The 24,247-nt window shown below is 34.7% G+C and overlaps 2 protein-coding genes across 4 annotated transcripts; one reads left to right on the forward strand and one right to left on the reverse strand.

The window, feature by feature from the left end:
• The first annotated feature begins 266 nt into the window (after window positions 1-266).
• LOC138710958 (ribosomal silencing factor RsfS-like protein, 312) lies at window positions 267-3,198 on the forward strand. The gene is made up of 3 exons (XM_069842193.1): window positions 267-754; window positions 953-1,213; window positions 2,744-3,198. Exons 1-3 carry the CDS (start codon window positions 433-435, stop codon window positions 2,950-2,952), a joined length of 792 nt encoding a protein of 263 aa, XP_069698294.1. The 5' UTR covers window positions 267-432; the 3' UTR covers window positions 2,953-3,198.
• Window positions 3,199-5,058: 1,860 nt separating this feature from the next.
• On the reverse strand, window positions 5,059-23,547 carry LOC138710959 (homocysteine S-methyltransferase-like). 3 transcript variants are annotated; one of them, XM_069842195.1, is made up of 6 exons: window positions 23,409-23,547; window positions 17,695-17,871; window positions 12,164-12,328; window positions 9,348-9,607; window positions 9,027-9,241; window positions 5,059-5,376 (listed from the first exon to the last, which is right to left on the reverse strand). In XM_069842195.1, the coding sequence occupies exons 2-6, from the start codon at window positions 17,855-17,857 to the stop codon at window positions 5,196-5,198; spliced, it is 984 nt and encodes a 327-aa protein (XP_069698296.1). In that variant the 5' UTR covers window positions 17,858-17,871; window positions 23,409-23,547; the 3' UTR covers window positions 5,059-5,195. The 3 variants fall into 3 exon arrangements, with proteins under 3 accessions (XP_069698296.1, XP_069698297.1, XP_069698295.1); XM_069842196.1 differs by having other exon boundaries at window positions 12,164-12,325; window positions 23,358-23,547; XM_069842194.1 differs by having other exon boundaries at window positions 23,358-23,547.
• Between the last annotated feature and the right edge of the window lie 700 nt (window positions 23,548-24,247).

Consider the following 24,247-nt stretch of genomic DNA (forward strand, 5'->3'; position numbering starts at 1 on the left):
TGTTATGTACGGTTTTTTTTTTTTTTTCAGTGGTCTGTATAGCAAGTTTGTTGGTCAACCAATAAATAAATTAAAAAAAAACAAATTTTCGAGCATTTTAATTTCTTGGGCGGGTGCATGAGAGTATAATCACAGTCTAATACATAGTAGTATAATTTTGTACATTAAACTCCTGATCACATTATAATCAGGGATTAAACAAAAAATGTACAGTTTGGTACAATTGTCTGTGACACCTGGTACATTTTATTCTTGGTTGATGGCAATACTGTTTCAGCCAACCCTAACCCTACTAGACAATCAGCGAGCTGTAACTGATGTGAGGTTATGTGTGTCGTGTGTGTTTGTGTTTTGTTGTGTTGTCATGGGAGATAATATATGTAATTTAGTGATTAAGTGAGCAGTAACTGTATATTACTTCATTTTTACAATATGAATACCTTACGAAGTTGTATGATTAGGAATTTTGAGCAAATAAAGTTATTCAATAATGTACTGAAACTTCACTCTTCAAGAATAGTCAGAAGATTAAGTGAAGATGATAATTCTGAGCGCAGAACTGATGAAACACAAGATCGTGATACACTGCCAAAGAAAATACAGTCTGCATTTTCATCGAAATATGAGGTGTTCAGAGATTCTCAGGCAACAGTTATTTTGGATGTAGAAGAAGAGAGATTGAAATATTTAGAGAGTATTACATCCCATCGAGAGCAAGAAAAGGATGACGAATTTGCTGGTCTTAATCTTCAAAGTAAGTTATTTTGGCGAATTAATTGTAAACTTTAGATCAAAATTACCATTCTTCCTCTAAAATTTCAACCTTGTATTGTGTTGTGTGTTTGTAATTTCATTTTATTTCTCTTCTTAAATGCAGGGGGAGGGAAATATGTATGTAGGTTACATTTTATATTTAGGACAGTAACAGTAACACCTTTTGAATTATTTTCAGGAGGGGTCCGTGGTGTATTTGATATTGAAGATCTTGTGGACGTACTAAGAAATGAGAGATTGGAAGATATATTTGTTGTGTCATTGCCTGAAGAATTCAAGTATGTAGATTACATTGTAGTAGTCACTGCTAAGTCTGTGCGTCATATGTCTGCAGTAGCGGAGTTTGTAAGAAAAGTTTACAAGAAAAAGCGGCATTCTTATGATTTGATACCCAAAATAGAAGGAAAAAACTGTAAAGATTGGATGGCATTAGACTTAGGTAAGAGTTTCTCAAACAATATGAAAGGAAACACCTTTCTTATCACAGTACTTTATATGCATTTTATTGATAATTTTTATAGGTATATGGTTTAATATTATTGATGAATTTCTTTCGGGCGCGCTTCTGAACAGGGGCAGTGGCATTTCCCCTAAGGTTAGAGCTCAGTTTAGGTGTGTGTGTATTAATCGAAAATTAGTGGCTAGAAAATATTGAGAATAGGACGCATGTTTATATGATATTTTTTTTCGATTAATACACACACACCTAAACTGAGCTCTAACCTTAGGGGAAATGTCGCTGCCCCTGTTCAGAAGCGCGCCCGTTAGATTAAGTTTGTCTCTGTGTTCTGTCACGTGTGTGACCCCACAATATTTATTCTATAAATTTAAATCTTTTTGAAGAGGACTGCCCTCAGCATATCTTCTTCGTCAAAAAAAAAAAAAAAAAAAGGCTAAACCCGTCTTCCACAGGAAATATTTTTAAATAAATTGTTACCTACTGAAGAGTTTTTAAAAACTTTAAGGACATGATCCAGATTTTTTCTAAATCAGTTAGATAACAAATTTTAAGGATTTTGCTGTAGCTAGTAGAAACTAGCCTACAATCTAAGAAGTTGGTGCTGGAGTGGCATAAATAATAAAAATGTGAGAAAGGAAAAGAAACATAAAATTAGCATAATTATTGTAATACAGTAGTTTGGTGATGTAGTGGTGATAAATCGTGCTTAGTGTGATTAAAGTGTGTTTAGGAGAACTTGGAAATAGAAGTCAGTTAGGAAGAAAAGGATTGAAACGAATCACGGGAAATTTAAAACAGTGTCTAGTTAATTAATAGAGATATCAGTAGAAGTTTATGACAAAGAAGTAAATCTCAGAAAATTATGTAGGGAAATTCTGAAAAATGATATTAGGGAATGTAGTTGCAATTTTTAAATAGTTTATTATGAGTGTTGCTGAAGTTACGGAATTTATGATTAAGCTAAAGTGAATTTGAAACTCGTAAAGATTTAGTAAGATTATTAAAATGATCTGTGTTAGAAAAAAGACGACTCCAAGGAGTAAAACCATGTGAAGCGGTAAGTGTCGAATAGGAATAGCGATTTTTTTTATTTATTTTATATTTTGTAATCATAAGAGGGAGTTAGGAAAATGTTAGTACAGTGATTTTAAATAGGATAGGCCTAGTTAACATTCAAGAAAGATATTTTAAATAATGCTAATATGACGTCGCATCTAATAAGCATAATACGGATTATTTCATAGTAATCTTGAGGAATCGCATAAGTGTAGCAGAATAGTAATGTCATATTGAAAAATAGCTGGTATTGGTTGCATGCAACTGAAATCTTCATGAATGTACCCATACTGAGTGTTATATAAAGGCTGTGCAAGCAACATTTCAGTCATTGATTTTATATGCCTGATGTAGCCTATAGTAATTGGAAAATATTTAAGACATTAATGTGACGTTATATTTATTTAAGATGTCTGTATTTTCGTATGAAGTATTAATTTCTTTTTGTTTCAGGAAATATTGCACTACACATATTTTCAAGAAAAGCAAGACCTGTGTACGATCTGGAATCTTTGTGGGCTATTGGTTCTCAATATGATTTGGCATATAACAAGCCAGATGACCCGCTTATTACATTGATTGAACAACATTCTGTTTATCTTGGTGATTTACAACCAGCAGAAGGTTTTTCTGAAAATAATGTTGGTAAACTGAAAAAATGATGAGCTAGTGCGCCTTGCCTTTTGATACCTTAAAATTAACTCATGTGGTACGTAGTAAATCTTACTTTAAGCACAACTTTTGTGTCCAGTAAGTATATTTTAACTCACTGGAAAATAGACTGTATAATTGTATTATAAAACTGCAGTGATTAAGAATATGGAATAGGATTGATAGTTGATAATGTAAATGACTAGAGGAAAGTTGTAACTGAAAATATGAAAATCAATAAAATCATTTATATGTAATACCGGTACTTCTTACTCTTGTTGTAGAAAGATACCCACTTCATTTCAGTAACTGACGTGAAATTCTTTTATGAACTTCCAGAAGTCCTAACTAGTACTAGAGAGAAATTTGTTTGGGAATATTCCCAGATGATTTTTAGGAACATTCCCAGACTGGAAATTTTTTTTCACTATTCTTTATTTTCTTTATCTTGGAAAATGTTATAAGTTACTACTCAAGGGAAACAGGATACAGCTACTACTGACAATAATCACACAATTTATTATTCCCAAATTCCACTAAGAGATTGTTGAACTGTTGACCCTGTTGGCTTGTTAATAAATGAATGAGTCGACGGAAGCAGATTTATATATTGACACATTTGAAAACACAATGCAATCATTTATCAGGTTTAGATTTATTTAAAGTAGTACTTTCAAAAGCAAAATATCCATCCCTTGTTCATTTGCTGCCAACATAGCAGCTACGTTTACATTTGTGAACAATTTTTTTTTTAAACTTAAAATTATAAAATCTAAAAAATAAAATCCTGCTTAAACAGACGAAAACTTACTTGCTAATAGAGCAATAGTAGCCTTTTATGAAAATGACATTAGACGCTTGTGGCACAGTAAAATAAATAAATACTGTTTTTCAACGTAAACACAATATTCATATTATGTAAATCATGAATAGTGTGGCAAAACCTAAGAATGTGACATTTTTGTGCATCACTACTGAAAGATAAATACCCCTTGGTCTGTGGATAAGCTTCAGGGCTTCTACCGCGTTGTCTTGGTGTTGGTGGCTGACATTTCGACCGTTGTGTTGTCATCTTCAGAGCGGTTGGATAAGGAAATAGTCTGCGAACTCGTGTATATATATATATATATATATATATATATACAGGGTGTTTAAAAAATACGGGGCATAATTTCAGGTATGTATTTCCCACATGTAGACAATCAAAATAGTTCATTACAACATGTGTCTGGAAATGCTTCATTTCCGAGTTATGGCCTTCACAACATTGAAATTCACCGGAACGTTTTTCTTTCCGCAGGTCGTTGTCATTACAGAAGATGTTCAAAATGTCCACCTCTTGCTTGAATACAGACCTCACATCGATGTCTCATTGACCTGTGAACACGATCCCAAACTCCAGGAGTATTGCGTATGTCCTCAGAATATGCCACAATTCGATTCCGAAGAGATTCCAAATCAGGCACCGGAGACGAATAAACCAATGATTTTAAATGGCCCCACAAGTAGAAATCGAGAGGGTTCAGATCAGGTGGGCGTTGAGGCCAAGCAATTGGGCCACCTCTACCTATCCATCGATCAGAAAACCTATCCAAGTACCGGCGAGCCGTATGATTGAAGTGTGCAGGAGCGCCATCATGCAAGAAGTGAATGTGTTGACGATTGATCAGTGGAGTATCTTCTAAAACATGAGGTATGGTTCCGGTGAATTTCAATGTTGTGAAGGCCATAACTCGGAAATAAAGCATTTCCGGACACATGTTGTAATTAACTATTTTGATTGTCTACATGTGGGAAATACATACCTGAAATTATGCCCCGTATTTTTGAAACACTCTTTATAGTAGTCTCGATGGAGGGAGTACTTTCGTTGTCTTGGTATTGGTGGCTGACGTTTTGACCGCTGTGTTGTGGTCATCTTCAGTGCAGTTGGAATTAAAACACTGTTTCAATTGTGTGTGTTGAGATTTAGATGGCTTTAACAAAATATGAAGTTACTATCAGGAAAATATCGGCCACAAAATTATTTGTGAATAAAAATGCTTAAGTTTGAGTGTAATTTTGTACTATCATGTAAGCATAATGTATTACAATAATTTATAATAACTGTAAAAGACTGAAACTTGCCTATGTCTTTATTCTTGTCAGATTACACATTTAATTTTGCATGATCACTTTACTTAATATTATAATATTACAGAAGAAGGAATTTTGAAACTTAATTGCAATATCTTACACAATGTAACACATTTATTTATTGATGTCCATTGGTTTCAATTATTTTTCTTTTTGATGTCCATTTGTTAACTTCTTTTTTAATCCTGGTAATATCATCAGCATAGGTTCGACAGCAGCCACCTATGTATGTGACGCCAAGATTTAACCATTCTTGAACATAATCTTCTACAGGACAGCACTTGTCACGATCAAACCACCTGCAATGAAATGCAGCAGGAATGTGTTATTCTGTTACATGAGCATCTCTTCTCAGGGATCCAACTTCATTTTATTGTTATTTTTTTTAATATTGTTAAACATAATTTTAAAGTATCAGTATCTACTATTGTGACTTACAGATATATGCACACACCTACACATGCATGTGTGCATACACACATCATGAATGAAGTCCTAATTAGTCCCTTCTTTAACTAAATTAATCTTCAAATGATGCAATAATAAGGCCATGCCAAAGATAACTACAACCTAATGACAGTTACACATTTTCCATTGATTTCCCAAACTCATATGACTTATACTTATACTTAAGCTGAACATAATTCGCAGGTTATGTCCTTAAAAGAAGTATTAAAATGTTTTGTTTGATAAAATGTTTCTATATCAAACAGGATTAAATAGTTCAAATGGTATCAATATTGATAAAATTCCATTTCATCCTTACTTTACAGTTAAAGACATTGTAGAATTCATTATTTTAACTTGAACTTACATTTGTTAATTTTGACAGAACACATACAGACTCTTTAGATTGATGTAGAGGGAGAGGGCTGGATTTCAGCACGATCATACCATGAATATTTTGCATATGATCTTACTTTACATAACAAAGTTCGGTCTTTCAGTACCTTGTCATAAAACATATCACACTCTATGTCATAATTTTGTCTTACAGTCAGCTTCAATGCATAATCGGAATTTCTCCTTCGACCATATCATTTTCATAATATGAAATATTGTTTCTACAGGGTGCTGTACTTCCTGGCAGAGACATAATAAACTCTACTACATTACAAAAATTCTGAAAATCTAGGCATTTTTCAGTCATTAAAAAAATGTACACCAATTCATCAGATGAAGTAATATCGATTTTAGGTCATGATTGACCAATATTTAAGCATATTTTAATTTTAAAAGTTTTTATGAGAAATGGGACAAAAGTGATATTTTTACTAAAATGATGGGACAGCTGAGGCATTGGAAAATAATGGTAAATGTCCCATTTAAAATAGTATATATGGTACACTGGCTCGCAAAACTTTTGTCCAATATACTCTACAATTTTTCTCGTTCTTAAGTTGGTATTTGTACTCACTCTAGGACAGTAGCGTAGGCGGCAGGTAGTCTCCCCTCAGGTAATAAACCACCCCTCCTCACAACAGAAAGGCTGAACCAAGTTACTTAGTAAACTTAAAGAGAGTATGTTTACTTAGTGGTCTAGTGATATAGATAAATTTAATAAACACTGCATTTTGTTGCTCCTCCTTATGCCACGGTTCCTTGCATTATAATGCAGCTAAGCTTATTTTTCTTTGGATGTTGTCATGGTAATAACACTATGCTAATAAAATTACATTGATTAAAAGTGGCACTAACAATCACTAGATTAATATTCTAAAAAATCGGGTAAATAATTTTGCATCTTACTCTCATATAGTAATGGAACGAAAATGTGGATAACGAACTAAAAAGTAAGCAAAGTATATAGAAATAGCAAATGTCTGTGCTTTCAACACCAAACATGATATTGGAGCCCTATCCGATACAACAAAGATGTATAGATGGAGGAATTGTCCTGTTGAAAAAATATAATTATATCAGGTTGCAAAATGCGCATGCTAGGTAGCATACATTATTTTCCAGTGTGTGGATATATTGCTGGGAAGTCAAATTCTCTTCAATTTTACACAGAGTTCCTCCTTATAGCCTGGAAATCCATCCCCAAACAGTGACAGAAATACGTCCACTGCATTGTGTTGATGTTACATAATTCTGCCTGGAACCTTGTGGAACCAATAGGACGAAATACCTGAATAGGCCTATGACTAGTGTTTGAGGAATCCTTTTAATCTGAAAATATTACATTTTCCTATGATATTCATAATATTCTTGTCAAAATGCGATGTGATCTATTCTATGTTTACGATCCAACATGGTATTTATATATATCTACGTACAGGGTAGATGAAAAAATTTTCTTGGAATATTATATAATACTCAAGAGAAATAAACAACATGTTCTAAACATTTCGGTACAAAATGGACTCAATGTTTTATTTCTGTCGGCTGCATATACCGTTATTGCTCTAAAAGGTTGTGTTTGGTTTGATTAGCTAGGTATATACCTGCAACTCATAGTTCAAATACCTCCATTCCCAGGACGACATGTGGTGTGGGGTATGTAGACATATTGCCAACATAATATTTCACAAAGTTCACTTCCACATTATTTCATAGGACAAAAGTTTTGCGAGCCAGTGTACTAGTAAAAATATATGAAGATAATCCTAGAAAATTATTTTATAAAATTCTTTGTTGACGACGTACATAATCGTATTATAAGCAAGTTTACTTCCTGAAAAATATTTTGGTGTAATTATTTTGTTAGCATTAAATTGTGACAGTTTCCCCTATGATAGTGGTAAGTGTTCTAAAAGTGTTCTAAATTTAATATACAGTACTGTACTAATATATATAAATTCTCATTTTCCTACATTGTTTTCATATCTTGAATCATTCTCAAACTTTAATAACATTAACACATGCAAGTGAACAATTCAGAACTATGCTATTAAAAGCATTTTATATTTATTCAATATCCCGAATTTAAAAGAAAACTTACAAATTAAACCAAACCCTTTAACTCTATTAATTATAGACTATAATCTAAATTTAACAGAGAAAATACTGAAATCAGAAGTAAGCACTGAAATAATGAAACAATTGTCTTTAGAGACAATTAATATTAGGTACCCTCCACAAAACTGGCTTCATTTATACACCGACGGATTCTTGATCTCCAGAGAACAAGGTGCCGGTGCAGGTGTTACATGCTGTGTCTTCTCACTTTATAGATCTCTTGGATATGGAACAACAAGTTTTGATGGAGCAATCATTGCAATAAGTGAAAGTTTCAGGAATCTTCTATTTCACATCAATAAATTTAAGAATGCAGTTATATTGTCAGACTCCAAAGCAGCTATTCTATCAATAGTCTCTAAACACACACCTTCATCTCAAACAGCAGAAATAACTAAAATGCTCTCTCAATTAATATCACTCAATAAAAGAATTGTATTCCAATGGATACCATCCCATTGTGGAATCCTGGGAAACGAGAATGCGGATGCACTAGCAAAGAAGGGCAGCACTGCTACTTACAGACCTGTTACTAAATCTACGTATTACTCTGTGAAAAGATTTATTAAATCCACATACTTAGACTTCAACAAACAAAATTTGATAACACAATCTCAAGGGAAAAAATGGAACTCTTTGCATCATAATCCACAGTTGATTCCCGATTTACCACACAAATCGTCTGTAGCTGCATTTAGATTGGCAACAGATCATGATTGTTTGGCCAAGCATCTGCATAGAATTGGAATATATCAGTCTCCTAACTGTCCATTGTGCAACTCAAATCAAGAAATGGATTCAGAACATCTCAAAATCTGTGCGTCAGTGGGTAACCATGACAATATCTTTGAAAAATTTTGGAGTGCAAGAGGTCAAATGACTTTATTGTCAAATGCCTAGCATTAGAAAACAACAAACAACACATTTCCTATTATACCAGTATTGATATTACTATGTAGTTTATAACATTATTGTAGAATTAACTCACCCTCTCTCTAGGTCATAGCTTTCTCCGCTATTAGGGTAGACAATGAGCGGAATTGGATTATCTGTTTTGTCCTTATTAATACCCTTGAGAAGAGAAGACACATACTTCGGACTTAAACAGTTAACACCAACTGCTATAAGTTGTGATGAGTTAATTTCCCAACACTTTTTAGCTGCATCTTGAAATTTTTCACCGTGACATGTATGAAAATTATCCTGCGAACAAAAAATCCAAGAAACTAAAGACTTTGTAGTAATGTCTATAAACCTGATCTCCAAACAAATTAATCTAAATATGTAAAAAAAAATAAATAGTACAAACCTTACATGAGAAAACAAGCCATGCTTTCTGTTGCGGAAATTCTTTAAGAAGCTCTACAAGAGCTTCTGCTTCTGATTGAGCAGGAATAGTTTCAAAAGCAAGGAGATCGACACCAGCTTCGATTAATGCTTGCATTCTGGGTCGATGCCAGTCTGCCATCTCCTTTTTACTAACATGCGACACGTAGCTGCCTGTGTACTCTGAACAGTCATGGAGAGCAGAGCCATATGGCCCAATAGCACCTGCTATTAATATCTTATCTGTAGAATACAGAAATATAATTATTGAAATTAAAGAAAACTTTCACAATTTTTTTTACGTTTTAAGAGAGTATGTACAGATACCGGTACAGAATTAAAATTTGGAGCGAGTCTTGATGGGAGTCCACTTGTATGTAGGCAACAGTTTCGCACGACCGTCCAAAAGTAGCATATTGTGGCAACACTGCTAGAAATTTCTCGTTGCTTCGGGATTCGATCTCGCGACTGGCAGAAGGAGGGCGAGGTCGGCGGTGGCTGGGCGCGGCAAATGAAGTTGCGCACTCATCTACTGCCAGGGCATGTATTGTGTGGTGCGAGGAAAAAGGGGGAAGCTGGAAGCCAGGCGAACTGATTGTTGTAACGAGAATGATCTCGAAATCGTAGTCTCTGGAAAGTATGGCTTAACTTATAAAAAGCGAGCAGCCTTCGAAGAAAGCTAGTTGTAGTCGTTGCTAGTTTTTGGACAGCAAGCCAGTCAGTCTTGTGTAGCAGTGAAGCCAGCTTCGAGACCGGAGTTCGACTTGAGTTGTGTCCGTAACTGTGGGAGCGTCCTGGCCAGTGGACTGTCGCCGGAAGTCCTGAGTTCGAGTACAGTGTACCGCAGTTGAGGGAGCTGAGTTCGAAGTTCAGTGGACTGTCTCGTGAAGGTCTTGGGTTCGAGATACTGTGAACTTGAGTGACTGAGCTAGAAGAACTAGCCAAGGCAAACGAACTGTAAACTGAGAACTGACAGTACTGTTTTGTAAATAGTGCTTTGTGAACATTAGTTGAGATTAGGAGTACATTGTTGTTCGCAATAATCCAAGTGAATTGTCATTGTCGTCTGTGGAGTGCAATAACGAATGCTGTGTTGCTGTGTGGAGTGGAAATCCCATTGTTGATGGGAGTGTTTAAATTAAATTGTAGAAAGTGATTATTGTTGTGAGAATAAAATTACATTATTGTTTTGTATTAAAGTTACAATATATACCGGGGATCTGGTTTACTGCACATGCGCGTGTTGTAAACGAAACTTATACAAAAAGGGAGCTCCAAATTTTATTTCCGTATCTGTACACCTTTCACTAGTATAGATTTATTAAAATTCAAAACTTAATTTCCACGTTAATTTTGTGCTGGAATTTGATATACAATGATTAGACAATACTTCTAGATTAATAAACTATTTTTAAAATAAAAAAGAATTATTGTTATGGACAATTGTATTTTTAAATTAGGGGGTGAAATTCTTTCCTATTTGTGCAAAGTAAATTGATTTCCCTATTATCTTGTACAATTCTAAATATATTAATGCTCTCTTCTTTGTTTTATTCATTATAAATGCGTTAACAAATCTTGCCTTTATCAGTTAAATATATAAATATTTTTTGTGAATTTTTTTTTTGCCGTGAATTGTAAAATTTAATTCTTTTACATAAAGAATTATTAGTGAAAAAATAATTTTATTTCGGAATATGTATGATAAGAACTTTCTTGTGTTAAATTTTAACGTACCTTGTTAACATGTTTCGACCTATTTTGGGTCATCTTCAGAACTGGTCGTTGTTGGTCTTGGTGCCTCTTGTTTCCTGTGAGGGTGTGTTCGTAGTGTAGAGTCAAAGAGTGTATGTGTTTTGAAATTGAGTTGTGTGTTGAGAATATCATTGGGGTGTGTTTTCGTGTGTGTATATTTCATATTGTTCTAGTGTGTTGAGTTTCTGGCTTTTTGGTTGGATGTGCAGTATTTCCATGTCTGTGTTGATGTCTCTGTAGGTGTAGTTGGCATTTGTGATGTGTTCTGCATATGTGGAGGTGTTTTGTAATTTTGTTATGGCTGTGATGTCTTCTTTGTAACGTGTTTGAAATGATCTGCCTGTCTGTCCTATGTAGAAGTTGTTGCACGTTACAAAGAACACATCACAGCCATAACAAAATTACAAAACACCTCCACATATGCAGAACACATCACAAATGCCAACCACACCTACAGAGACATCAACACAGACATGGAAATACTGCACATCCAACCAAAAAGCCAGAAACTCAACACACTAGAACAATATGAAATATACAGCTTCGAAAACACACCCCAACGATATTCTCAACACACAACTCAATTTCAAAACACATACACTCTTTGACTCTACACTACGAACGCACCCTCACAGGAAACAAGAGGCGCCAAGACCAACAACGACCAGTTCTGAAGATGACCCAAAATAGGTCGAAACATGTTAACAAGGTACGTTAAAATTTAACACAAGAAAGTTCTTATCATACATATTCCGAAGTGATACAGTGTTAAAAATTGTGTAATCAAGATGTATATGCAAAACATCAAGTAAAAAAAAAAAACTGATTTTAACACTGCTATTTAATAAATTTTCACCATGAACACGAATTAGATCTAATCTGTTAATTCCATTTTTTTTAAATACACCAGAATAATCTGTTAAAGAAGTTCAGTACTTACTCACAATGACTTTTATGTTATATACTTTAGTAAAATTATAATGAAAATATTGATACAAAATAAGTAATTTAGGGATAATTAATTTTTTCACTATGAATACATACCTGCAATTGCTCCCACTTCCTTCGCGTATTGTGAACGAGCTGTTTTTGCCAAATGGACTGCGTTTTTAATTAATTTATAACTGTCTTCCTCGTTAAGACCAAGGTGGTTTACAAATCCTTCAATACTGGCTTGGTATGTATTTGTCATCAACACTTCAGCTCCTGCTGTAGTGGAATCAATTTTACAATTTTATTATACAAAATATTTATATACAGTATGTTGATTGAAGAAAATATTAGAAGCATTTTTATATTGATATACAATTTAAAATTTGTCTCCAGTTGTCTAATTTTATCATATTTAATTGTGAAATAAATGGTAAATATTTAATTTCAAGAATGAAATTCCAGTGATGTCAGTAGTAACAATCACCATTTATTATTTCCAGATACTGTGAAAACCCGGTATATCTAAGCTGTGTTGGGACTCCTGCAAGTAGCCATCTTATATACATCGAGAATAAACCCTCGTACTCTATCGTTTGCTTTCCGATGCTTATACGCCTGTTTCCATTTGCACTGCATATACTTCGACATTGTGAATTTTCTCTTTTCACTCGCGAAATTTCAATTTAACTTGTCGACTGCTGGTTGTTGAACAATTGAAATTGCAGCCTGGCTACTCACGAATCGTTTGACATCACCGTGAACGTTCTATCGCTTCGCATTCTCGAGTACACTGTCTCGGCTGCATTGCGGCACTTCAGTTCGTGCCTCAACTTTCCCCCTCCCCGTATCGCTAGATGACGTCATCTGCTCCAGCTCAAGGTCACGTTGGATACATTGATCCTTTTGTCTGTCGATAGCCGTTTACTTCATTGGAATATGTCATGTAGTTCAGCAATTATTTATAGGTGCGACAAAACTCGTCTGAAGATTATGTTGGTCGAATTTCTGGAATGGTATCCTAGTACTGAACCGAATGTATTGTCGTATTCACGTCAAAAATAAAAAGTAAAGAACTCCATCCTTTCCGTCCTGGGTACTTCGCTGAGTATTTATATCAAGGACGGTCTTCATTTATTTTTAAATCTATATATATAATTTGAACTGGTAATGAAAATTACGGGACAACGGCTGAACAGATTTTAATAAATGACCCCCTCATTTTGCAGCTTGGAACCCAAAGTTTTTCAGAAAAATAGTAGTTTTCAGTGAAATGTCAGTTTTCCTACATAATTTTCCTTTTTTCCAAAATCCATCTTTCGTCAGTTTTGAGAACTAATTGCATTTCAAAATAAAACAAAACACACACTACAATAAACAATAGGATATTACACGAAGGCCATGACCTGCAGGATTGCTGACATCTTTAGAGTTCATATTCAATTGGTTATTAAAAGCTCCAAGATTTATTAAAAATAATTTACAGGTCTGATTCTGTGGTGTGTAATTTTCTGAATACAGCTGTGTATTGGATATTAAAATCTACAAAACTTGAGGTGGTTTGATGACATTATTACCATTACAAATTAATTATTATTATAGTTAATGCCATGATGTTAATATATAAACTGCAAAACTTGCATAAGATAATAATATTGTTATTAAAAATCAAATATTTTATAGTTATTAATCAAATGGGGTTGGGTCTTTTTCATATATTTAATGGCGGTGTGGTGTAGATTCAATATTGCCTCGAGAGCGCAAAAATTACAGTTCCTAAGGAAAGATGATATTACTTACTGGTACTGGTAAAGTAAGAGGCCTAGAAAATTTTGTAGTCTCCCGATCATTTCAGCAATATCTCTTAGCAGGATAAAATGATTTTACCCTCTACATTTCAAGCTCTACATGCAGCAGCTATACCAAGATGCTATGTCTATTGTACGAAAGCATAGCAAACCTGACATCCTTTAACTTTCACCTACAATCCACAATGACCTGAAATAGCTATTGCTTTACTCCCACATGAAAAACCCACTGATCGTCCTGACATTTTTACTTGCGTTTTCGCGTTGAAACTCAAAACCTGAAGGTGGATAGGTCCAAGAAAAAGTATTTGACATAAAAAAACCATTCAGAGGGAGTATGTTCCATTATTATGGAAGCAAATAACTTTCAAAATGTGTGGTATTTTTCATTGAAAATAAATCTGAAACATTTTTATTTGAACGTCTAAAGAACTTAGTTTGCAGCATTTGCTGCACAAGCCACTAGTAGACTATAATTTGGTATTACTAATTAACGAAGGGCATAGCGAAAAAAATACAGGTAGCGGTTCATAATGTTTATTTAGTTTGTAATGAAGTTTTGGACGATTCCACAACGCGTTTCCTATGTCGAGTATTTATGAAAATAGAGCCAATGGTACGTACAAGTTCAACGTGCCTTTCGAAGAAAATTCGGTGGGAAGGAGAGACACAGTGTAAAACATGAGAGATTAAACGATAATGTGTGAAGGGAAGCATGACTCTTAGGCGTTACATTAATATTTCTCTCTATTGCATGGTAGGAAAATTGTGTATTGTAATGCTGCAAAAATTCGATCTCAAGATTTTCATAAAAATATATTTTTTTTTTGCTTCCTTCACATCAAAAAAGTGGTTTTGATTATGTTGTCTTCTGCCTTCCTGCCTCAGCCCCTGACAGACTCAGTCAGATCGACATAGTTATCTAACCAACAGTGGCGGCTCGTGCCGGATAAATTATGTGAAGGTCAATAGAATAGGTAATTTCCTGGAATCGTTATATAGCCGTGACGTCGCGAATGCTTTTGTAACTTATACGATGGCCATATTGAATTAATGTAATATATTCACCATTTTCTTATGTTTTATGAAAAGCATAGCATATAAAATAAACAAATTTTCAACATTTTCGGAAGCTACGTCCCCTTAATCCCGAAGAATTCACTGTCCCAGCAAAACTTCCACACAATACATACCACAACATAATAAAACAATTACAAGTCCACATGACATAAAAAAGACAAAATCTAACACATTTTATACAACACATCAAATTAAAAGAGTACACAAGGAATAGGACCCATAACAAAATTTAAAATCACAATCATAATCGTAAACTGTATTCATATTTTAAATCAACTTCGGAACTTGCAACTTCCAATATAAGCTTACCTATCCAATAAAATCAGTAGTTACGATTAAATCAAAGCAGTATTCTGTTGAACAGAAAACTTACACTTGAACGGAAAAGAAAGGGGCACTAGTAATTTCATCTCTTACAAGTTCATTGATGCATCCAGAAATACAATCAATTAGACTATTTCATTTTGAATCGTTTTAGATTTCCCAGAAAGAACAGGCCTAATTTTTTCACAGTGATTTCTAATTTTCAAAGGGCCAATGAAATGAGAGCCAATAATTCTTTGAAATTCCCCCTGTTCTGTGACGAAATACTCTCATCATGACCGCGAAAAGCCAACTCCTGCTTGCTTAGAAACAATACCGCATCGATTGCGGTGTGCATTACCAGTCTATTTAAACGTACGTTTTCATTAAATCGACTGAAGTATAAAGAACTTTCCTTTAGTGCATCCGCAATGGTGTTCACGTTCTTCTGCAGTGCCTTTAATTGCAAAATACATTTAATGTGTTCAGCTGAATCTGCATGGCTGTGAAGACCGCGATTGACATTTTTGAAATCGCAAAATCCAGTTGAATTCCAAGCGAGTTTCGTGTTCCCCAGAAGAAGACAAGGCCAACAATATAACTTCTCGTTATATTGACTCCCACATAACCAGTTGCAATCGGCATACCACGAATCTTGAAACTGAATATTGTATGACCGACCACCACTTTTCACTTTTTTCACAGTTATATTAATGTGACGTGTTGTTCTGCGGTATTTTAAAATATCTTGCTTATCTTCTGCACACCAACGAGAGAACGGTGTCTCCAAAAGATTACACACTAAGTCGTTTAATGGATTCATGTTTTCATCGCATTAATACACGTAGTAACACCTTCACACTTCGCTGCACTTATCACAACAAAGAATACGTAAAGCGAAATCTTTGGTCAGCGCGGGTCAAATGTACAACGTAGTTTCAAATGTTATGCCAACTTTCTTTATTACAGGGTACTCAAATTATTTCAAAATCCATACAAAACATAATATTAAAGAGGTGCTAACGTTAAAAAATACCAAAATATATACGTTATGTACTAAATTTAAACAATATTTAACTTCTTTACAGAATATTTTATGTTTTCTTATTTAGTTGCAAAATATTACAGTTTGCCACCCTGATCCAATGTTTGGACGAGAGAGAGATTCTGTCTTTCAAGAATAGAGAAAGGAGATGAATGCCTGCTCCACAGGCCTTCATAATACCCTCGCAAAAGGGACCGGTAATTCATAGTAAGCAACTCGTTGTCATGGCAACCGGGCGAAAAGGAAAGTCTCATTCGGACCTTCAGCTGGTCTGCTAGCCACGTGGCCTGGCTGCTGAGGGGTTCGTGTGAAGTACTGCAGTGAACGTTAACTGAGCGGATTAAGCCGAACAAGATATTAAAAAATAGAGCAAAATATGGTTTAGTGAAGAATTGATTTTACTTTAATTTATTGATAAAATATATTTTATTAAAGCACGAAAAAAGGGGCGAAGATGGCCTTCATGTACTTCACTTGAATAACCGCCACTGCTAACCAAATCAAACACATCAGATAGAGCAGACCATTCCAAGTGGGCAGCCACCGCGATGCGGCGTGTGACAAACATGTTAGAAGGAAGTAAAAACATAAATAGTACATTATGCAACGGACCTATGATGGTAGTAATTAAGACGCGAGTATGTTTATGAAACGAGCGCAAGCGAGTTTCATAAACATACTCGCGTCTTAATTACTACCATTATAGTCAAGTTTCATACGACTTTTTACTATATGCTCGACCATATTTCTAACTTGGAATTATTCATAAGTATTCATGTTATTATTATCTGACTGAGGAGCGGAGCTGACCTTGTGCAATACCTTGTAAATTGTGAAATGGGCGCAGACGCGAAAGTATTGATTTTTTCCGAGAGACAAATGTCGACATTGACCTTGATATAATCTAGAGAGTAAAATAAACATTGATCTTGATATAACCTTGAAATTGATTTAGACATTGAAAAACGAGATGACAAATTGAATTTATTTCAATATTATTTACAATTAAAGCAATTATTATAGTAACAGAACTGACTTTATTTCAAATATAGGTAATTTATTGATTTATTGTTGTCTTTCGATTGCATATCCGAGAATAATCGATACTTGCGCTTTCACATTGCCACAATGGTATTTTCTGATCGGTGGAACACCTGAACTTTAATGAGGTCCATTAAAGGGCTGCTACCAGGTGTATAATTACTACATTTCGGCATGGTCGAGCATAAACAATATTAATTGATCCTCAAATTGGATGTAGCCTTACTACTCGTCGAATGGAAGGAAACATCACCTTTAACTTAAACCTATACTGAATAGAAGTTCGTATAGTTATTTCTTTAACGTTACAATGTCAGAAAACAAATAATGTTTGTGTTGAATTTTGCATATCGGCATAATATTCTTACCTCTTAGGAAGTCCAAGTGTGTTTTTATGACAGCGTCTGGGTTTGTATAGAGAAAACTGGCACTCCACAAGGGCGTGCCGTCAACTGGATCACTCACGTGGCGGCATAGTTGCGTGGCAAATCCACCATCCAAAACTACGATATCACTTTCCAGTGCACACATTTCCTCAATTTATCCTATAATAAATTAATTATATATTAATGCTATAATATTATAGATATCGTAATTTTTTTCTCCACTACCACATTGCACACTTATATCCTACATAACACCTTATACCAGGGCTGTAGGTAAGCCTCTCTTTGAGCGAGCTCGTGCTCACAGAGAAACCAGCTGCGGACAGGTGGATAGAAACGATAAACAACGCAAGAGGTTCAGTGACGTGCCATTCACAATGAGTGCAAGACGTGCTTCACCTACTTATGTACATAAATACTACATTTAATTTTCTGTTTACAACAAATGGAAATGCAGCTTACACATGCACGCCACTGGTCGATTCTTATGTCCACGATGAACACAATTGCGGGAGTAGAAGGAGACCGCTATCTGAAGATTGTTCAAGCTAACGCATAAATCCCCCAGGTCTGCCTTATACCATGCACACCTTCCCATTTTACTGTTCATACTGCCTATTTTCAAGGCGGACTGAACAACTAGAGCATCAGATTTCCTCATTGGAGACCTGGGTTCTAATGAAGTAGAATTTGTTGTGCGTAAAAGAGGTGTTGGTGTAATAGGGTATTTCTGGAGCATTTCCATTTCTTCCTCTAACATTTCAATATGTCTTCATAATTTACAATACGGTAATGTTTATAATTGGTATAGATCATACCTGCACAAACAGCGCTCAATAGCCCTGTTTACCGCTCGCCGAAACAGAGAGGAAGATACGTCAGAATGACATAGACTTACTATAGGTAGAGGAGAGGGAAACGACCACTCAGCTATCTAGTGGAGTGCAGTGTGTATGCCTATTCTCAGTAGCTGTTTCACGTTGCTTACCTACTGCTACAGTACAGTATGGAGGAATCTAAAAGACGGAACATAACATTTAACATTTAACGATTTACTGCTCGAACTTATTGATCTTCAATGTGACCTAAGGGCTAAAGATCGTTTGAATAATACTACTAGCCTGGTTGAGTTTTACAAGACTAAACATTAGCAATAATATCCTGTCTACACAGGCTGGCTGTGAAAATGATTGCTATGTTTGACACAAAATTTATATTTGTGAGCATCTGTTTTGTATAATCAACTTTAATATAGGCAGAAATCGAACATCTGTAACTGATGTTTCATTACGATCAGTAGGCTACTGTTCCTTTCAGCTGCCAACAGCACAAAACCTTGTTTTGATGTACTGATAAATAAAAATATAACAAAATGATATTGTACATTATTTTAAGTAGCTATAGAATTTCTATTACTTCTGAAAAATAAATATTTCTTTATTAATTAATAATAGTCCAAGATAGTTTTGCAAACACTGAACGGGAATTCATTTCATAAACACTCGTAAAAGCACTTCCTTTTGTGTATAGTTTGTACGAGATCACTCCTTGTTCCAGTCCACCCTTATACAGAGCGCAGCTAATATCTGCATTCCGCTCATGAGTTGTGAACCGGCTCGGAGAGCGCAAACCTTGTGCAGGCCTGGTCTAGATAATAATATGGGTAAATTACTACAGGCTACTTATCAACTTCCGAAAGGAAACAATTCTATGGGAGAAAGTTCCATGAGCCAAGAAACAAAGTCCTTGGAATTAACGTCTACACCTGAGTCTTTAGATATTTTACAAAGACAATTTTGGTGATGATCATAAATGTGATTATATTAAAGCATGTTCCTTTACGAACAAAGCCATAGCAGCTAATAAATTCCGCGTTGTTCAAAGTCTGGCTATTGGGCATACAGCATTATATTTACATGCGGACACAAACTGATGCATCAACCAGGTAAAATAGAATTTTATTTAAAAAGTGAAGTTTGAAATTGCTGTAAACTTTCTCCATTTTGGCGCAATGCTGACAAAATTTACAGAGTTCACCGAAAAATTCATAGCATTCAATTTGGTTTATCAATATTAAAGAACTCTAATGAATATTAATCTGACACTCGAATACACGATTTACAACTTCGTTGCATTTATATTGCAATTCTGAATACCACAAGATAGCAGAAAACAGAAAACTAACAAATAAATTACTTAGGGTGCTATTCATAGACATTTCGCTAGCCCGCGCTACGAGCGTGCTAAACTAGCCCCGGCTATCGACTGATTACTTGTACAGGATTCATATCATATCATATCATATCGCTAACACTGGTTTATGAATACGAAAAACGTTAGTTCGATGATCATCCACGGGAAGTCCGCGCTAAGATTGTCTATGAATACGGTCCTAAGATTTTCGATACCACTACCTTTAAGTTCCTTGGTAAAATGTTCTCACATTAATTTGAACTGTGTTTTCAAAATTTTGTATATATCCGGGTAATGTCATTGTCTTTTTAAATGTTGATTTTTTACGCATAAATTACAGCCATTGCAAGACCTTCTTCATACAACCTTATTACTTTACTGAAAAATTAATGTTGCTTAGCTCTTTTGTAAATTACTTAATCTAATCCTTAGAAGTGACTAAAGTCTGTTAAATTCTAAACATATGAAGAGTTCGCGGGAAAAACGATGAATGTCACAGTTTTGTTAAGGTTGATGTCATTATCTAATTCAATGGATCACTACGAAATTTAATGTTGTTCTTATGAAAAATGATAAAAAGGAGAATTATCACCACGAATACAGTAATCCTTTCCTTTATTTTCTATAGAAACAGCACTACATCTTGCAGTTATAGACTCAATTAGATCATTATCTAATCATTAACAGAAATGTGACATTCATCGTTTTTCCCGCGAACTCTTCATATGTAATAGGTACATTCTGTTTTATCAGATATTAAGTTTAAATAATTTCAGTGTATTCGTATGGAAATAACCGTTCCGGTGCATTACAGACTCCTTAGTAACATAATACTAAGAATTTACTTTTCCGAGAATCTACACAAATCATTATACTCTATATGATTCTTCATCTGAAGACTTTGTTACATTTGCGTTCACAAATAACAGACATCATAAACTACAGTCCTAAAACAACCTTTATATAAATCTAGTGTAAATATCTGCAGTGCTCGGGAAAAGTGACATAAGTCAGTTTCCACAAATCTTTTTTGATAATTTATTGACAACTTACACTGGTTTATGTCGATTTGATTTTTTTCTTTAAGAATTATTGTAATAGGAGAAATCCTTATGTATTTTTTTCTAAGCGACCAGATATTCCGTAAGTTGTCAATAAATTATCAAAAAAGGTTTGTGAAAACTGACTTATGTCACTTTTCCCAAGCACTGCAGATATTGTCTTGTATAGTTCAGAACCAAATCAGGGCAGCATGAAGTGCGACTAAAATCTAAAATACACTACTCGACAAAATAAAGAAATAAGTAACTGATGTCCCAGATATGGTCGAGTGGACGAGAGTGAGTAGATAACATGGGTTCTCCAGACTGGTGAATTGAACAACTGTCTTCCGAAAATAGTACAAAAACCGTTTGGATAAGAAAAGAGACTCCGCTGTAAGCCGGAAATGCAATAGGCTAGAGGCAAGAAGAATGTTGGATGTGGCACTTTCTGGTTGGATCCAAGAGGGAGAATAATAATTATTGAAAGCTCGTAGTATCAAAGTTTAGTCCTTCTGTAACTGAAGAGGGTGATCCCAAAACGCGTTCAGTCCATTTTTATGAAAGGACTGGGTTAGTCTTTTTATCCGACCGGTCTACGGACTGAGCGAGTTTCAAGTGGCATACACAATAACACAAACTTTTAGAGAAGGATTGACGTTTTGGAAGAAAACAAACTTAAAATATAATAATAGATTTCCCAAACATAATCATATATATAAACACAATTTATTAATTACGGCGCGCGACCCAACCACATTTCTAATTTAAGTTTCGTACGCTCCAGAGATGTGACACCTCAGTTTTGGATGCGTTTTCCCTAACCAAACTGGTACTTTACTTGAAACGCGAACATGTTTGTTGCAATTATCTCAAAAATGGCTCTTATGAATTTCTTTAAATTTTGCACATGAACTACACGTATCAATATCTAAAACATTTATTTGAAACTATTTTTTGTACTTACACAAATAACGGAGATGTCCTATGTCGCGAGACTTTTGAATCACTCTGTATATATCATAAATATGGCCAAATGCACTAAGCGAGTTTTAAGATCACACTCTTCAATTAGGCCTACAGTACTCCATAAAATAGACCTACGCGTGTCCCTAGATCATATACTATGCTCTAGGGTATGTCCAAGAAACCCAGTCAAGTTTACCTTCCATCGTTAATCTTAAATAATGAACTTGGAAGAATTTTAGTTAATTGATATTTCCTTTATCATGATAAGATTCTTTAATGCACATAAAATGATTCCCTTTAGAAAGATATATCGCAATCAACATAATTATCATCATCTCGTACTTTCTCTTAAGACAACGTGAGGTAATAAAGGAACTTACTCCCAGGCTCTCTATGTATGTATGTATGTATGTATGTATGTATGTATGTATGTATGTATGTATGTATGTATGTATGTTTTTTTAATATTAATTGAACAGCATGAAAGGTAATACTACATGCCTTGCTACCTGTATGTTTACATATAACACATTATGCCTCGTTTCTCACACTCTCTAGGCGTATATAGGTTTGTTATTTTTTTTTTGTGAAAATTTGAGTGTTTCACTATATATAGTGCCTACTCTTATCTATCCTAGATTAAATTATCCTAAGAAAGGTTGTATGTATGTATGTATGTATGTATGTATGTATGTAGGTATGTATGTATGTATGTACGTAAGTACGTACGTACGTACGCACGCACGCACGTATGTATGAACGTATGTATGTAGTAGGTTATTTTACGACTCTTTATCAACAGCTTAGGTTATTTAGCGTCTGAGTGAGATGAAGGTGACAGTGCCGGTGAAATGAGTCCGGGGTCCAACACCGAAAGTTACCCAGCATTTGCTCATATTGGGTTGAGGGAAAACCCCGGAAAAAACCTCAACCAGGTAACTTGCCCCGACCGGAAATCGAACCTGGGCCACCTGGTTTCACGGCCAGACTTGCTAACCGTTACTCCACAGATGTGGACCGTATGTATGTATGTATGTATGTATGTATGTATGTATGTATGTATGTATGTATGTATGTATGTGTGTGTGTGTATTTTTTTTAAATATTAATTGAACAGCATGTTCCATTACAATAAAGGTAATACTACATGCCTTGCTACCTGTATGTCTACAAATATAACACATTATGCCTTTTTCTGTCACTCTCTAGGCGTAGGTAGGTTTGTTATTTTTTTTGTGAAAATTTAAGTCTTTCACTATATCTAGTGCCTACGCTTATGTATCCTAGATTAAATTATCCTAAGACTGTATGTATGTATGTATGTATGTATGTATGTATGTATGTATGTATGTATGTATGTATGTATGTATGTATGTATGTATGTATGTATGTATGCATGTATGTATGTATACTATGTATTTTACTAGTCAGTTTGTTACTTACGGCAAACGAGGAGCGAATTGAAATGACTTTCTGCGTTTCTTTAAGACTTACATTCCTCAGATGGACAGAAGTCGAAATCAGTGCCTTAATGTATACTGACGCTTATAATTTATTTATGAAGATAAAAACGCACAGAAAGAAATCTTTCCTAGCAACAGTCACTGTATGTTTATGATAGCTACTGGTGACTACTAGCACAATAAAATTGTGTAAGATGTTGGCTTTCTGTGTACAATGGTGGGGGGTCTGTATCACGTGAATATCGCATGAGAGGCCGTACATCAAAACATTTAATAGACTGTCCCTCTGCATAAAACCGATTCTCTCTCAGCACTACATACTATCGATGAAGTGCGGTCGATAACTTGCGTGAATGAGAGAAATAGCAATGCAAACAATGAGACAGGTCATTTGAATAGAGGGAATGTGGCTATGGAGATGTTCACTATCTTGTTCGAAAACTAAGCAGTGGTATGCAGGAATCTGCCTTGTTGTTAATTTCATCATCATCATCATCATCATCATCATCATCATCATCATCATCATCATCATCAGTCACGAATTAATCAATGTACTGTATAACTTATTTCAGCTTAATATTATTTTCGAAGACGTAACCTCTCGCCTATATCTTTCTGGTTTATAATTCATTATTATTTTATTCATTTTTTTCTCTACAATAAATGAATTCTCAAAGTAAATTATGTCTCATAATTTTGGTTTGCGTGTTTTTATGTAGTACCTTACAGTTTTTAAGTAGTACACTGCAGTTTTAAGTAGTACTCTACAGTTTCAAGTAGTACGCAGTAGTTTTAAGTAGTACCCTAGTACCCTATAGTTTTTAAGTAGTACACTATAGTTTTTAAGTAGTACCCTATAGTTTTAAGTAG

This window comes from Periplaneta americana, chromosome 12, assembly GCF_040183065.1.
Source record: "Periplaneta americana isolate PAMFEO1 chromosome 12, P.americana_PAMFEO1_priV1, whole genome shotgun sequence".
Lineage (NCBI taxonomy): Eukaryota > Metazoa > Arthropoda > Insecta > Blattodea > Blattidae > Periplaneta > Periplaneta americana.

Coding starts and splice junctions, on each gene's coding strand:
- LOC138710958 (XM_069842193.1), top strand. CDS start 433: ATGAATACCTTACGAAGTTGTATGATTAGGAATTTTGAGCAAATAAAG. Junction 755..952: donor TGCTGGTCTTAATCTTCAAA/GTAAGTTATTTT, acceptor AATTATTTTCAG/GAGGGGTCCGTGGTGTATTT. Junction 1,214..2,743: donor TTGGATGGCATTAGACTTAG/GTAAGAGTTTCT, acceptor TTTTTGTTTCAG/GAAATATTGCACTACACATA.
- LOC138710959 (XM_069842195.1), bottom strand. CDS start 17,857: ATGTGTGCACTGGAAAGTGATATCGTAGTTTTGGATGGTGGATTTGCC. Junction 12,329..17,694: donor ACACTTGGACTTCCTAAGAG/GTAAGAATATTA, acceptor ATTCCACTACAG/CAGGAGCTGAAGTGTTGATG. Junction 9,242..9,347: donor GGCTTGTTTTCTCATGTAAG/GTTTGTACTATT, acceptor TTTTGTTCGCAG/GATAATTTTCATACATGTCA.